The 13,311-nt window shown below is 39.1% G+C and overlaps 1 protein-coding gene across 1 annotated transcript; it reads right to left on the bottom strand.

The window, feature by feature from the left end:
* Positions 1-10,056: 10,056 nt before the first annotated feature.
* Positions 10,057-11,055, bottom strand: gpr185b (G protein-coupled receptor 185 b; the record flags this gene model as incomplete). Its single annotated transcript, XM_081356262.1, has 1 exon — positions 10,057-11,055. One exon carries the CDS (start codon positions 11,053-11,055, stop codon positions 10,057-10,059), a length of 999 nt encoding a protein of 332 aa, XP_081212388.1.
* Positions 11,056-13,311: the final 2,256 nt, after the last annotated feature.

Raw genomic sequence — 13,311 nt, 5'->3', positions numbered from 1 at the left:
TGCTGTGTTAGTAGTTATGGACTGTATCTTTAACTGTGTCAGTTCAAACTCTCTCTTTGTTTTTTCCACCGTCTTTTCAAGGATGGAAATAGAAAAAGAAATCATAGTCTTCTGTGTCTTTTCAAATGGATACAGTTCATGGTCATCTGTTCCCTAAAAGATCAAACCATTCACTTGTCAGTCATCTCACTCTGCATTGTTACCAAGGCAACAGGCACAATTGAGCAGACAACAACGAAGACAGCTGTGCTCATAACACAAACACAAATAGAAATTAACGGTGTTTTCTGTGTAATTGATCAACAGCTGGTTTGGGGTCATTATTTCATTTTAGTTTTGTTTGCTAGTTTTTTTTATTTGGAATCATCTGAAATGTTAAATATGCTTATTTGTACAGAATAAGAGCACTTCAGTATTTCAGCTTTTATTTTTTATTTATTTGCTTAAATGTGTCATTCACTGCACAAATAGGGAGGCTTCGAGTTTAAACTCTCCCAACTTAACAGCTATCGTGAGCTGTGTATTTAAGCCTGTGTTTTGTATGTAAAGAATGAAGTCCTTTGTGTTTTAAACAATGTGATGTATAGAACTTTGTTAAAATGGCAGAACTTTGATTTATATAGATAATAAACAGTATGAGAATCAATGTATCAAAAAAATAATATAATGTAAGCAAATGCTGCATGCATGTATGAACTGCCATTAAAGTGCTTCTTAAAACATTCCTCAGTGTGGTTTGTTTACATTTAATATGTCCATTTCAATCTCTTTATAAATAAATTGAATGCATGTACTACTGTAAGCTCAAAGCAATAGTTTTTTTTGTGTGATGTAATGATTTGTCTTCATACAGTATTTTTTAAACTCAGGATCTATCCAGTGATCATAGAAAGCCTGGACTTTTTTCTTTTTTGGTTTCCAGGAATGAACAATTGGGATTAATAAAAAATCTCTTTTTTGTGTCTTATAATATTTATAAACTTATAATATCTAAAACATTCAATCTGTTTCCCCATAGAGTCACATTCAAATATCAGGGCATTTATTTACTTTTCTTATGTATTTACATATGTACTCTAATATGAACAAATTAAAACTATTGGTGTGGATGCTGAAATGGATATCCACTTCAGCAATATCTACAAATTTTCTATTTATTGTTTTAATCATGCAGTAATCACAATCTACTACTAGAAAAGGACATTCATTGGCTAAAGTGTGTGGGCGAAAATAGAGCAAGCATCAAACACCTTTTCTTGTATTACACAACCATTACTCTTAATCTCACTGTCTGTCCATCCTTTCCTTAAACTGTCTCTATTGATTTATGGATTGTTTCCTTCAATTTATCCCTATCATTTTCCAATTATGCTTTCTCATCTCTCATAAATTGGCAGAGAACTGAGGGTCTTGTTCACCTGATCCAAACTTTGAGGAAGGTCTGGTGTGTCTCCGTCACAGTCGTGACTTGCAGCAGGACTGATCAATTGTGTGAATCTGTGACGCATCTCTCTCCAGTTTGTTTCTCTGTCTTCATTTTCTCCTTCTGCTATTTGTTGCTGACAAATTGAGTTTTTAAAGTGAATGAGCCTGTTTGCTGTAAAATGTTTTTAGGGATGCTGGAAATTACTGTGACTGGGAGGGGACATGTTAGGGGGCTCACTTAGTTTTGGAACGTGATACTGTATATGCCATGGCCACATGATATTAATTTGTGGGAATGTGTTATGTTGACCACAAAATAATTTTGTTGCGGTAACGTCATCCTTATGTTGAGGGAACAACCTATTTTTACAACACACATTTCTTATGTTAAAGGAATGGCATACATCAGTATGTGATTTAAAATTTAAATTTAAAATGAATAATTTGTTATTATTATTAAAAAAATATATATTTCAGCTACAAAAAGAAATAATATATTAATCCCATCCCATTGTCTTTCAAACCCATTCACTGTAGGCTATTTTATTTTTGTTTAATTTTTCGCTTGATCTCATTACCCAATTAACTATTAGGTAATAGTACCATATAGCCTATGTTTTGTAAACACTGTAAATTCCAGACAGTTGTGCCAATGAAGCTTTGATTTTATATGACTCTATTTCTGTATAGGCACACTTACGGGAATGTTTCACTTCATGGGAATTTGAGGCTATTCATTTTATTTCGGCCATAGGGCCCTAATAATAATAATATACAAACATTAAACAGACTGTGAATAGATTTAAATGGGTGTGGGATGGGACAGATAAAAATATGTTCTTGTAGGCCTATATTTTTTTAAGCGCTGTCAAACCGATTAATCGCAACTAACATAAAAGTTTGTGTTTATATAATATATGTACACACACATATGTGTATGCATATGTAAAATAGGCTATGTGTGCCATGGCCAGGACAAAACTAAGAGAACCGAAGATGTCCTATCCCGCTGGTTATGGTAGGAGCTAGTAAGTTATTGTCAGAAAATGGTTTAGAATTGCTTCTTTCCTGTTTGAGTTGTTTGTACACGTCTAATGGAGAATGAGACCATAAAGAAGGCTCAGTCTGAGTCAAACACAATTATGGGGCAAACAGTAGCAGATGAGCTTGTAGTCATACACCAGATGAACTAGCTCACAGTCAAGAGTGTTGTTTTCTTTGGTGGCTCTCAAGACTTTCTTTCTTTATTGTCTTATTTAAAGTCATTTGAAAGTGTAATAACTGTGTATAAAAAGAGGATATATTATGTGGCGTTCTATATGTTTGTGTCCTGAAGCAGTTCTCGTGGTGACGGTCTCAGTAATGCTGTAGTGTGACTCAGTGCTGTTGAGGCGGTGATACTGTCACCTCTCAGTTTCTGTCCGCATGCGTGGGCGCGCGCGCCCGGTGACTCATCCCTGCTTTTCACCGTGTGTTGGTTCGTGAGCGAGTGAGTGAGTGAATGAGTCCGCAGGTTATGGGTAAACCTTACTGTCCTGCCTCTTCTCTCATTCATTAGTTGTGATTCATCTAAATTACCAGCAGGAAGCGCAATTTCTCACTTAGTCAACCATTCAATCGAGGGTGAGTTCATCGTGTCGGAACATCAATTTCCATGTTTTCTTTGTGTTTAATATACAGGCGAACTCTATTAACCACAGTCCACCAACCTTTTCTTTCTCCCCTTGTGTGCGTGTATGTGTGAAATAACAGGCAAGAGTTTACATTGCTGCTGAGGGAAGCGAATCTTTACCTCAGCACGCGTTTGTTTTCAGTTTCAGCTTCCACCGCTGTGCTTTCACATTCCATAGGACATCACATTTCGCTGGCGCTTTTTAAAGAGTTTTTGTCATTTGGTGCCACCCAAATCGTATTAAATTTGATTTGTTGTATATAATGCTGCAAATCTATCTCACACTGATGTTTTTTTTGTTTTTTTTTTTGTTTTTTTGACAAAATAATATTTTGAAGGTGAATCATGGCGACCTGTGACACAGGGCAGAAAAGAATACGCTAATTTATGTCTAACTCTATATAATAGCCTGTATATTTAAAGTTTCATTTTATAATAGTTATAATTACTGTTTTGCTATCACATAGGCTATTAGATATCGTATTGTAGCATTGAAGGGACCCCTACATAGGCCTATATCAGGGGCGTCACTAGGCCCTTTTTAGGGGGGCTTCAGCCCCCCTAAACTTCTGCCCAGCCCCCCTAAAAATATTTGATTAATACATTTTTGATCGCTTCAGTCCCCTTTTAAAAAACTCATTTGAAACGGAGGAAAGCTGCGTCAAGTTTCGGCTCCTCCCCTTATCTGAGTCTGCTTGGATTTAGCGCATTTTTCAATCTGCAGTGGCGCCGAGCAGAGCGAACATCAGGAGAGTACAAGGTGTGTCGTGAGTGCATTTATTGATAGATTGCTATGATATTACATCTGCATCGGTGCAGTTCTTTGTCATAAATGCATTGCAGTTTACATAATGTAATTACTAGAGTATTGGGAGCAACACAGGACGTTTCGGTTTCTCATCCGAGCGCGAATTTTAGCAGCACGACTGACGCTTCAGTTTACGGTCAAGTACGAGTTAAGAATAAGTAGCTAAACTAAACATTTTATATTTGACAGTTTTTTAGGTCATAAATGTTAAACGAATGACAAAAATAATTAGAAAACTAATAAACTTTTGTCTAATAACGTGTAATTATGTCATTGTGAGGGGACAAGAAACATTATCAAAGCCGTTTTCATAGGCACAAGATTAATAATGCATGTGTACATGTTGAGAATTAATATAATAGCCTACAATTTGTAGCCTTCAGTAAATTAAAAAAGTTCAGCTTTAGGAGGGGAAGAGACAGGGCAAGATCATTTAAATTAAATTTAAAGATACAATAAAGCTATTGTTATCCAATTTTTTTGGCCTTCAAAACATCTTAAAATGCACATATGTAGATCAGAGAAATCTAAATTTTCTCGGGGGAGCATGCCCCCGAACCCCCCTAAATAACTCACATTCGGGACCTCAGCGATAATATAAGACCCTTCCATATGCATGTTACTGGATGAATGAATGAAAGTAGTTAATATTGAGCATTAGACCATAAACTAACTTTTTTAAATCATACCCTCATTGGGGGCTGAGCCCCCCTAAAATGAAAATCCTAGAATCGCCCCTGGCCTATATGCTTGGTCAATTTATTTTCATCACCATCGGTTTTTAATGATCTTACACAGTTTTCCATTTAAAGTAGTTCTTTTACCTTTTAACTTTATTTGCTTCAACAAATTTAGTGTCAATATTGAATTTTAGTTAATGTATTAGGCTACCATTTATGCTATATTACAGCAAATCAATAGGCCTAGGCTATGCTAATTGGATGTTGTCAATGAAAGTAGTATTACTATTCACTATTAGATTATAAATATTTTGATTCTAATATATTGCTGATATATTCTAATATTTAAACATTAATATTTGGTTCATAATTAGGGCTGGAATGGGTGAAGTCACAAGGAATATTGTTGTTCAAAGTAAGGGAGTAACATATATGTAATAACTGAGCATATATATATATATATATATATATATATATATATATAAATCTTAAATCTTAAACTGTTTTGAGGTAGTAACTTCTAAAAAGTAAAAACTATAATAGGCCTACATGCGCTTTCACGTTGATCGCCCCTTCAAAAGGGCGCGAATTGTCCATCACCTCACAGCGTGGGCTCAGCAAGATCTCTGGTGTTCAGATCCCACACTCCCCGTGATCCTGACAGCGTTACGTAAAACGGAACGGCTCAATAATTCATACGCAACCCTTTTAAAGCTGAGCCGCCTTCAAACGATAACCGGTACCGGTGTGAGTCTGTCCTTCCCCCTCAAACACACACACAGATGATAAAGACACAAAACAATCATAGGCCGTGATTGAGTTTGCTGAATTTTATTTGACAAAGTATTCTCCTCGTTTTGTTTTTTTTTTCCTTTACCCACTCTCTTTTTGTCTCGATATTGTCATATTTACAGTAATAAAAAATAAATCATTTTTAGGAAGGATTACATTCCACACTTACATTGCAATGTGTAGCATGTTCCTTTCATAAAGTGCATCGTATTTGTCAGATTTCAGTTCACAATACAAATAGAAACAAACAAAGCAAGAAAATGATCAACAACGAATACATCACAGTATAAGAGCACCCATCCACATCTCTGACCGCTTGCTAATAAGGGCCACATAATTGTGCTGACAGTTTACCTACACAAGAACTTTCCTTTAGCTCTATAAATGAGTACAAAAGTGATTGTGGATCAAAGTGAGACTTCATCAGTAACAAGAGATTTTGATTTTGGATAATGGGCTACGTTTGGGTGCAGTGGTTACATAACCCCAAAGGCTCTTCTAAAGGCTTACTGTCTCTCTCCTCTGCTTTATTTTAGGAAGGCGCCTTCTCACTCTAATGTTGCTGTTGATGGGAAACACAGAGCTCTGCTTAATGGCCCAGAAAACGGATTTCAAGCACCCTAGATAAATGTAACATTTCATGCTCTTCAAGGTTATTTTTAGCAGGGCTAGATTTAGTGGTAATAGAGCTTCCATGCGGTTAGGTGCCGTCATTCAGATGACCTCTCTCCGTTTATGTACCCCAGCAGTGACGTCATGACAAAGGACTAAGGTACGCTAGTCTCACTCTAAATTTTTCTTCTTTCTCTCTCTATAACTCTCAAAATAAGACCCCACCGCCTGTGCTGTAGCTAAGAATGCAGTCATCTTATATTTTATCCACTACTGACTGAAGATATGTGAAATTCTAGATGGCTGGCTGCCTGACATACTTCAATTCTGTGATGATATCTGTGGTGTTAGTAATTGGATAGGTCACTTTTGAGCATGAGGCTGGGGGTGGACCATCTGTCTGTAGTCTGGCACACTAAAGGGCTGTCCCAATCCAACAGAATGCTAAAGAGAGGACTGCACTGCCGGTAGCCGTACTGTGCTCCAGTGTCCAAGAGAGAGGGTGGGACGCAGCCGTTCCCTTGGCATTGAACATGTGCACCACCTGGTTCTCTGGGTCTATTTTATAGTTTTTAGACCCTACTGTTAAAACTAGGGATGCACCGATATGAACATTTTGGCCGATACCGATCATTCCATATACAGTCAAACCAAAATTCATTCAGACTCCTTCAACATTTCTCACATTATCACAGTTTATTCGCTATATGGTTATAAAATATGACAAGAACTCAGAGTTATCAAATCAGTTGATTTTCACTGGTTTTGGCCATCCTTCTGTTAGACTGTCTCACAAAATGAATTAGGTTGAATCGCTGTCAGCTGTTAAATTTAAGTACACAATTAGATACTATAAATTTAGGTCAACTAATTACCAAGCAGTGCTTAATTTTGTTCAGTCTGTGATGTAAAAAGGTCACGTTAGCAATAAAAGAAAAAACACTTAAGCAAAACGTGGTGTCTGAGTAATGTTTAGTCCAAATTTTTATACATTTTACTGGTAGTCCACTGTATGAAGGATTTTTGGGTATATGTCACAGTTTACTTTATTTTGCTATCCTCACTTACATATGTCCTGCACCCACTAGTAAAAAAAATGATATCTGGTGTCTAAATAATTTTTGGTTTGACTGTATTTTAAGGCCGATAACCAATATATTGGCTGATAAATCTAAATTTTTATCATTTTTGAGAGCCTGCTTACAAAAACAAAAGTCTCATCATTAAAAGCCATGTCCCAATCACACAATTATAATGTTCTCATTATAATTTTATGTAGCCAATATGACAGCACATGTTGCACTAAACTGTATTTTCCTTTTTTGAAGTGATTCCAATCATATTTCAAGCAATTCAAACCCATCATGGCGAACAGTGTGCATCTAAAGTGTCAGCTGAAGAAAATAATCCATTGTTAATCACTTTAATATATCTGCGAAATTTTCTTATTGGGCCAATAACGATAACATTAAAAATGAACCTATATCGGCTGATACCGATATGGTGAACGATATACCGTGCATCCCTAGTTAAAACTATCCGCTACTAAACAAACGATATCTTGTCTGTCTTCAGTAGTCAAGCTGCCTATAATCTGGGCACAAAGCTGTATTTGGACCCCTGCAGGTTTGAAGGTGACTGTCGACACAGTCAGGTGATGTTAGAAATCATAATCCTTGTTTTTACTGATCTGATTAATGCATTAACTCAGTAAGACACTAGTAAGTGAAATTATGGCACTTTCTGCCTTGTCAACACTCTTTCTGTTTCACGTGTTAGTTTTTTTGTTTCGTTTTTGCTTTTTTTTTGCTTTTTCTAGGAAACCATTGATAAGAATACAGGTACTGAACACACGCACATATACACACACACACCAAAACGACATCATAAAACTCATGCCCTGATGTGTATAAAAATATACGTTTTCATACAGCATTGCATAAGAAAAATAACCGCTGCACCCCTGTACAAACTGAATCTATAGCATCCAATTGAGTACATTGTAGTGGAGATACATTACATAACGATAGAGATTTTCTGAAAAACATTGATATTTGCCAGGTGTCGTGTATTATGAGGGGTGGGTTATTTTTTATAAGTGGGCACAGTGTGACTGGTCACTGAACCCCACTCTGACATAAGTGAGTGGTATATAAACAAATGGTCCGCTCGCTCTCGCACACAGACACACAAACAATCAGGCGTATCGCACAATCGCACAAAAAAAAAAAAAAAAAAAGACTGGAGAATTATTCCACAGTGTCCAGACTGTGAAATAACTCCATGTAGAAGTCCATCAGGTTTTGTACAGGTCACTAAGAGTATTGAGGTTAGTCAGAGGGCATCTGGATGGGCTCTCAAGGCCAACTTTGAATACTTGTTCTACAATGTGAAAGCGCATCCTAGAAAACAGTACATTTGATTTAAAGAGCTGAAACACTCTGGTATCACTAACCTATTCTCAGAATCTTTTTATCATGTTCAAGTCAGGAAGTAAAATTAGCTCTGTTGATGGCCTGTTGATTGTGATTGTAGCTCTGTCGATGAACGGTACATGCTGATTCATTATTGCAGAAAAGAAACGGTAAGGCCTAAATTAAGATTCTCTGCTGCAAATGAGGGGTCGTCAAAGAACAGCTGTGACATTCATTCCCCCCTCGAAAACGCAAGGCTTTGTTATGGTCATATTTCAAGCTCCACAAATATCTATGCATATAAAATATTACAGTTAATCCTTTAGCTGTTAGTGGTTTCATTTGCGCCATTTTGAGAGTCATAGTGTTTCTCGGTTTTGTCTTTTGAGTTTCTTGTGTGTTTTTGGTTGTACAGCATAATATAAATCCAATTTGGCAGATTCAGTAATGTGTTTTTCAAATCTCACATGCCATTTCAAGGTCTTTTGGGCTGAATCTTAACTTAAGTCCCTTCTGTCCCATTTTGGCCTAGTTATCTGATCTTTTAATAGGCCTGCATGTAGATCTATTTACACACAAGCATGCCCTTAACACTGATTTCTGATCTGACGGATTAATTGTGCAGTCTACACACTCAGTTATATCTGATAATCGCTGGAATCATTTTGCTGTACAGACCCAAATCTTTTGTCTCATTTAAGCATTCCTGCCCCAGTTGGTCTTTTGCAGAATTGCTTTGAAAGATGTTGTCTGAATCGAATTTACAGCATTGTGGCTGACACCTCATTTCGCACTTAAACTTTCATTAACCCGCCGTTATGCACTAAAACGTGAGCTTGACAGATTCCAGAGACCAAAAATGTGTGAAAATACGATTTGCTTCACAACTTTGTTGCAGCAGATATTTTGCTGTCATTAGGGACGTAATAAACCAATTCAGTATGTCTAAACAAACTGGCTTTTCCTAGGGAATCTTACATTTATGATATGAAGTTTCTCTGCAAATGACGTGTAGCAACAAATAAAAAGAGGTCTTTTTTTTTTTTCTTGCATCATAATTCCAGTTAGTGCGATGAAAAAAAAGAAGTGATTTGATAAAACTGGCTGTAAAGCGACAGATGCCAGAAGCAGTATAATTTTCACTCGCGGGACTGTGTTTTCTTTCTGTCATTCATACATTTTTAAGTGAACACAGATATAAGTGTTAGAGGCGGGTTTGCAAGGGAATAGCCTCATTGTATCTGCCACTGTCCGTGGTTCTGAAAGCACTCCCATAGCATGAACATGTACATGAAAGCTGTTTACAGCTTTCTTCACACAAATCAGGTCTATTTTGTAATCATTTTTACTATTAATTGTGTTATTAATAGATATATAGTATATTGATATTTGTCATTGGGCCTGTACGACATATCTCAGATTATCCAGATTATTTAGATCATGTCTACTATTTGATATTTTGTGCATAGAGGGGTACTATGCATTAAAGACATGCAAATTATACATTTGCAGGTTGACATCTTGGATCTCAACAGCTACTGCACAACCCGCAACGTTTTACTGGGATCCCATCAAGGGAAAACATCATATCATTAACACTGACACGGTACAAACCAATTATATGAGATAGACACAACTCATAGGTAGTCCGGCCTATACATCGCTCGATGTCCTTGGCCGCAAGGAGAAGTTGGACGGCACGCATCCGCAGCAGGCTAGCCACAGGGATTTCTGGATGTCCGGATTTCTGTAAGCGTATATGATTGGGTTTATGACCGAGTTGCATGTCGCCGGCAGCACTGTTGCATACGTGTAGATCATTGGGTAGCTGGAGTCTGCCACGATCGAATACATAGCGAAGGGCATCCAACATGCGGCAAAGGTGCAGAGGATGACGGAGAGCGTGGATACACCTTTTGTGGTGGAAATGGCCATGAACTGGTGCTGAACAGCGATTTGCTGTGCGTGGCGGAAGGCGATCTTACAGATCTGTAAGTAAAGCTGCATCATGAGGGCAAACACCAGCAAGAACGTCACAGCGAGCACCACAGCATTGTTCTTGGTGACCGGCCGGCAGATACTGCAGCTGGCCTCGTCTCGGAGGCAGTTCCAGCCGAGCACTGGCATTAGGCCCAGGATGATGCACACCAGCCAGATGAGAACCACCACGACATAGGTGAATGTCACCGTGCGCTCTGTGTGGTAGGTCAGAGCGTTGTACAGGGACAAGTAGCGATCCACTGTGATGGCCAGGATGTTGAGCACTGATGCGGAGAAGGCGGCGATCAGCAAGCCCACGGAGATCAGAGTCGCGAACTCTTTGTTCAGCATATAGATGAAAACAAAGTTGAGAATGAGGCCAAGTCCTGCGAGCAGGTCCGCGAACGCGAGGCTCCCTATCAGAATGAACATGGGGGCTCTCAAGGTGGGCGTGTAGAAGAGGATGGCGATCACGATTGCATTCTCGCAGGAGATGAGCGTGCCTGTCACACACAGTGCAATGTCCCACGGGCTAACGGAAAGAGGCCTCAGCTCTGCCGTCCGCACCGGCGATGAGTTCCGCACATCCAGGAGATTCCACGTGCCCGCCGTGGAGAGGGAAGAGGTGTTTTGAAGTTGGTTGCTCATTGCTGCTGCAAGAGAGTGAATCATAGCTGATGGTGGGGGGGGAGGGAGGGGGTGAAAGAGAGAGAGAGAGAGAGAGGGGTGCGGTAGTGAAGATAAGAGAGAATGTGTATGTCAGTGGAAAGGCAGTGAGAATAGGATATCTGTCAAAAGAAATATGCCTGAAGCCTCTGAACCTGATGACACAGTCTCTTGTTCTTAGGGCAGTCAATAAAATTACTAGGCTGAGTATGATATTATGCGTTTACCAAATTTCTCATTAGCTGGAATTTTCAGATTTTGTAATTATTGCTGGCAAAGTGTTGATTTGTGGTTGATTAGAATTTAAATAGTCGTTGAGCACTTGCGAGGCGCAATTATCACGTTGTGAACCACTAAAACAATGTAGCAAATTGCATCCGGACGAGCTGTAAATATGCAATATGTCGCTTAGTTTATTGCTGCATGTGCATTTCGTTGGGAAAGGGCTATTAATCAAGCACCAGTCCTGACAAAACGCACGCACTTCACTTTGTTTCTATTTTTAGTAAATGGCTAAAAATAAGACGCGCCACCTCAGTGCACGGGTCTCTTATGAAGGCATCGTGTATATGCTTCCAGAATCCACAATGATGCGCTTTTTCCTGACGCCATAGACGCAGACACATTTGAACTCGTTCATTCATAAATTTCCACTTCACCGACCTGGCTATATATAAACTGACCAAGAAAACACTGCAAAGGACTCGGAGAGGTCAAGCCTCCGGCAATTTGTTTAAATACACTGGTGCCCGTTGGAAGCCAATTATTGCAATTCAATGACACGTTTAACTAAGACATATTCGTACAAAAGAAAGCACAAGTGCGCATCAGCATACGGTACCTCAGTGCCATGAAGCTGCAATGCCTTTTTCTCCCCCGAGCTCGCGCGCAGTCCGTGCCTGTCATACGAGAGGAGATGGAGATGAGAGGGGAGATGGAGGACCCAGAAAGAGACGGAGAACAACATAAAAGAAGAACTAAAATGCGCTTTGTTTCACGTAGTTGAGTAAAACCGTCATCTTTGGCGGGTTAAGTCCTGTGGAAAAGCGAGGTGCCCGTCGGTTAACATGGCTAATTCTGTTGGTAGGACGATAGCTCTGCCTCGCTTGATATTCCCCCCATTGGACCTCAGCGATGATTCTCCCCTCTGACGTCAAGAGTCCTCACAACAGTCATGATCGAGTCTGTGAATCAGAGATGCTGTGGACGGAATATTAATAATAAAACACGTTCAGACAACAACACGAATCCCACTATAAGGTACAAGAGACAAGCGCGTCTCAGTCTGTGTCATTCCCTCAGTACCGGACCCATTGTCGCCGGCAACTGCTGCCGCTTTGCGCAAAGCAACTCAATTATTTCTCCCTTTTTCTCCAAGATTACTGACCACACCAAACTGTCCAGCTCACACGAAGGCAAAGCACCACTGTCATTTGTTTTAAGTAACAAAATATGCCTACTTTGCGCGTGTCTATATTGTTAAGTGTCTCCCTTTTATGACTTTCATGTGTTTTTGCGGGATTTTACGCAAAATACTGGCACCCGAAAATTCTAAAAGTATATATTTTTAATCGTGATGATTATGTAACATCTCGATTCAGATATCTAATTTAGTTGTTGTCTTTGTTTTAAGACGGATTGTAGTGGCAAGGATGAGTGTTCAGTGGCGCGTAGGTGCGTCTCCCACTATGAGGACACTTTCATATACTCCAACAGATGTCTTTACAAGGCTGTTTATTTTTAGAAAGTCGCATTTCCTTGAATTGTGCATCTGATAGCAAATACTGGCAGACGGTTATGAGAATTAGGTCTGGAGCTGTAAACGGCATACAGGTATTACCTGCTGTGACACCTGGGGCTGTTCTTATACCTCACAAAAACCTGTTTATCACAACGTGCAAAAGAAAAACTGGACAAGGAACTGTACAGGATCAGACAAACAATACATTGCTGGTGGCTTTTGTTTGTGTGCTGAAAATAGAGACACAGTGAGAAGGGAGGGCACTGAACTGTTTAAAGGAATGCTGTTTTCATTGCGTTTTCCCTGACAGACAATCTTATGAATAAGTAGTCGTGATCAGAATTACAATAAGTCTCAACGTTGGTTGAGCATCTGCCCTGCAATGTCTTTTCATTGATGGGAGCTCCCACCAATCCCCTTCACTCTCACTCCCCCATTCATCTTCTCTGCACAGCATTGTGGGTAAGCTATTACATCATCACTCTCTCACACCTTTCTTACAAGTATGCATGCACTGTTAC

This window comes from Scardinius erythrophthalmus (genome assembly GCF_964197995.2).
Source record: "Scardinius erythrophthalmus genome assembly, chromosome: 2".
Classification (NCBI taxonomy): Eukaryota; Metazoa; Chordata; class Actinopteri; order Cypriniformes; family Leuciscidae; genus Scardinius; species Scardinius erythrophthalmus.
Note: the sequence above shows the minus strand (reverse complement) of the source record. Positions and strands in the feature narration are given on the sequence as shown.